The following is a 3848-nucleotide window of genomic DNA, read 5'->3' as shown; positions in this document are numbered from 1 at the left end:
ATGCCTGAATGGCGAAGCAGGTACCCAATGAATAAAATGAATAAATAAAGAAATGTTTCATTGTCATGATTTTGTTTATATTGTTGCACCTTGTTAAGCAGCAATTACGAGCATTATGTGAAATCATGTGTGCAAGAAATGCAATGTTGAAGCAACTCTTGAGTTTAAACAAAGCAGTAGTAAGCATGAGTGTCTGCTATTTAACGAAATCCTGCTCCAATAAGTGCTTGACATGTCTCGTTTGTTGCTATACGTTTCAATATGTGCTATACAGATTGCTGACGACATTTCAGTTGCTGTGTAACTCATGCTGCTCTTGCGTGTCACACATGAACAGACATCTTCAGCTTTGGAACAATGCATACTGCACAGTAAAATAGGCATTGCAAAGCAATATTCAACAATGCAAGATTGGTTGCCATTCACCTTGGAAATAACCTTTATTTAAAGAAAATTCCCTGGCGAGACAATATTCAAAAGCACAGTGAACAAAGCAAAGGAGTAACATAATGGCACATGGTTATTTGTCACTGCATGTGTATCTGTCATGCTCAACATAGACAAATCATGTGCTTTCCACTACTGCAGTATGCAGCATACTATGATTAGCCACATGTGAGCACACGCAATGTGTTATGTTGAAGTGCACGGCCTATTTACTTTTATGATAATAAAAATAAAACATGTTACACCAGCACATGTCTCCACCTCATTTGCCAGCGAATGTGCTGGCACACACTTTGCAGGTAGGCAATGCGCAAATTTCTCGGCAGCCGAAACACACCAACTATGGATTCACGCACCGCACGGCCTCTTTGAAACAAAGCTCGAGAAGGCTGTACAGGGTGCGCCTGCGGTGGCACCTGTACTTGAAGCGGCACTTGTGCCTGGGCTGGCTCCTGTGCGCTGTCGTCATGTGCACCGTCGTCACCTGGGTCGTCTGGCAGAGGCACGCCTGCTGCAAGGCAGAGGTTATGCAGCGCTGCACAAGCTGCAACAATAGTGGCTGCTTTCTGAGGCGAGTAGTGGAGCACCCGATACCTCTGCAGGCATCGGAAGCGGCTCTTGACGACTCCTATGCACCGCTCAACAGCATTTCGCATTGATGCGTGTGCCTCATTATAGCGCCCCTCTGCCGTGAGGCGATTTGGGTGACCAGGCACAGGAGTCATGATCCATGGCTCTAGCGGGTACCCAGAGTCCCCTGTAAAGTGTTGCACGTCAGTGAACGAACGTGGATACATTAAGGCACAATGCAAGAACACAGTCTACGCCAGGGCCCTTTTACAACAGCAGCGGGTCTTGGATTTATTGTTGCAATATCTATCGAACATTGACCTTCCCAGAAAGTTGTAAAGAAAGTTCGACTCATTTTAAAGAAAAGCCCAATTTCACCTGTTGTCTCGGCTGCAAATCTCATTCTCGGGTTAAGTTGGACATGTAATATTTATTTCATACTCGTGGTTTTCTGCTCCGCTCATCCCATTTGCTTCTCCCTAAATGTACATCCTCCACTAAAACTAATTAGCTCTTCTCTCTTCAGAAGTGTTATCTTATAAAACACTTCTAAGGTCTACTCTCGAATATGCTGCCAGTATCTGGGATCCTTACTCTACTTTTCGTACCTCTTCTCGTGAAGGTACCCGAACTCGAGCTACCCGTTTGATCCTTTATAATCACTCCAGCACCACATGTCGCTGCAACAAAAAAAATTGCAGACATTGTGACACAAAGAAAAATAGCGCAACTTGCACTATTCTACAATATATACTACACCGATCACTAACGTTGATGCCGAAAGTTTCACGCACACGCTTATTCCTTCGTTCCAAGGACAGTGACCAGGAACCAGCTACCCGAGTCCATTGTCACCAACCCTTTTCCATCATACTTGAAAACTGCCATTTCGACGTGTTCTGTAGAATTACACCCCTGCCTGTAACGCTCCACGTGGCATTCAGTGTATTGAAATTAATAAGTAAATAAACAGAATAACATGTCAGCTGTTGTATACATGCTGGTAAAAATATCTGCCTTCTAAGAGAGACATGTTTCTCTCGATAGTCGCTGCAGGTTCATTAGGTACTGCTACATTCACAACACATTTCTAGCAAATCACGCTTTCTTAAAGCTTGCTAGGATGCAAAACTATTTGACTGTGTATGTTTTACATGTGGAAGAAGCACTGCTACTTTAGGTGAACTTACCAAGCAAGACTTCTCCATGAAGTAACAGGCCACGAGTGAGGCGGCGGCGAAATGCAGAATGCCTCCAAACGAAATAATCGTGGCACGATCCCGGAAACCGTGGGTCAATTGCCAGGATATTCAGCTTTGCATCACACACCTCGTAAGAGAAAGCAAAGAGAAGGTGTCAATGCCACTGCAACAAATATCTGGCACAAACTTTTGCTTACGACACTACTTGCCAATCAGTTACTGTTCAGTCAGCCAACACAATTACAGAAAAGGAGATATCAACATACGCAGTAGGCAGTTGAACTAATCATCAGCATGATAACAATGTTATCTACAAATGCAATGTTGGCATGTGTACATGTGCTCATGTATGGCGTGCGGTCACAACACAATGTGCAAAATAATTCCTTTGGTTTCTTCCGTCCATATTGTACAAGATTCTGCTAGAGTGTGCCACCTGTGTTTTTTTCTTGTTTTTCCAGACAAAGTGCCTATTACAAGCGAAAGAACGCGGAAGTGGCAGCATGTGCCGTATTAACAGCTAGAGCAAATGGGTGTCCACACATTCTCATTCTCCCTCACACCATTTTCATTGATGGGATGCTCCTTTTCACGTTTACAGTCTGTTGGCCACAATGCTTTAGTTTTACGTCGAATAAGAATCACAAGGGCTCGTCTTCTGTTAGGATCGCTCGCAGACGAAGACTCCCTTCACTGCTACGGCGTCTATTCCGGTTTAAGTCGCGCGTAATGTGTTTACATTGTAGCATCGAAAAGGCTATTCAACTGTGATTAGAGAGCACTGAAAAAGTGCGGCCGGGTTCTATTGCCAAGATCAAAGTCGTCATTACACATACAACACAAACGCTACTTTCTCGAATAGGAACGCAAGTATTACCGGCAATTGATGAAAAATAACGAAACGAAGTTTTTTACAACGTGCACTCGCGCAATCACATATCGAAAATATTTGTCAATGAACAATACTCACGACCATGCAGTTGAGGGCGTAATACCCTTTACGGCTCCAGTACGATTCCGTTTCGCCGGGGCCGAGCTTCTTCTCCCGTCCACACATCCTAGAACTCCTGGAATTTTTCCACGGCTAAGAAAGCCTTCCTTGACGGCGGCTTTCTGTTGCGCCGTGGATGGGAATCTAACCCATCCTTTTTCTTTGCCCACAACCGTAATGGCCTTGGCGACGGCTGTAATGATCCGGCTGATCGAAGGCTGCGACAGTGCAATCGCTTCTTCATTCCCGACGCACTGTTGAAAGCTCCCGGTGGCAAAAAACCGCAGCGCGCACAGCACTTTCATCGTAATGTCGACACCACGAAATCTTTGAGGTCCGAGATGTCCTTCCAGCTCATCGCAAAGACGTCACACTATGTCTTTGGAGAGCCTAAAATGCCTTCGAAACTCTTCTTCGGCCATGCCGAACGCGTCGCGTCGTTGCCTCTCGTCGCGTCGTTGTCTTTCGGCACTCCCCAGCAACACAACCAAAGGAGCCGCCATTGCCGTCTCTGTCTCGTCTCGTCTAGGTGCCGGCTCGTCAGCTGGCGCGAGGTTAGCCGGCAGCCACGGTTGCCCTAGCAACCCTCGACATCATGCTCGCCCCCGCGCGCGACCCTCGAGAGAACCACTTCTCCG

General features: G+C 45.9%; 1 protein-coding gene across 2 annotated transcripts; it reads right to left on the bottom strand.

Moving 5' to 3' along the window:
- Positions 1–421: 421 nt before the first annotated feature.
- On the bottom strand, positions 422–3256 carry LOC140213657 (putative nuclease HARBI1). 2 transcript variants are annotated; one of them, XM_072284910.1, is made up of 4 exons: positions 3190–3256; positions 2208–2346; positions 1626–1697; positions 422–1204 (listed from the first exon to the last, which is right to left on the bottom strand). In XM_072284910.1, exons 1-4 carry the CDS (start codon positions 3193–3195, stop codon positions 687–689), a joined length of 735 nt encoding a protein of 244 aa, XP_072141011.1. In that variant the 5' UTR covers positions 3196–3256; the 3' UTR covers positions 422–686. The 2 variants fall into 2 exon arrangements, with proteins under 2 accessions (XP_072141011.1, XP_072141012.1); XM_072284911.1 differs by lacking the exon at positions 1626–1697.
- Between the last annotated feature and the right edge of the window lie 592 nt (positions 3257–3848).

This window comes from Dermacentor andersoni, chromosome 10, assembly GCF_023375885.2.
Source record: "Dermacentor andersoni chromosome 10, qqDerAnde1_hic_scaffold, whole genome shotgun sequence".
NCBI classification, from domain to species: domain Eukaryota; kingdom Metazoa; phylum Arthropoda; class Arachnida; order Ixodida; family Ixodidae; genus Dermacentor; species Dermacentor andersoni.
Note: the sequence above shows the minus strand (reverse complement) of the source record. Positions and strands in the feature narration are given on the sequence as shown.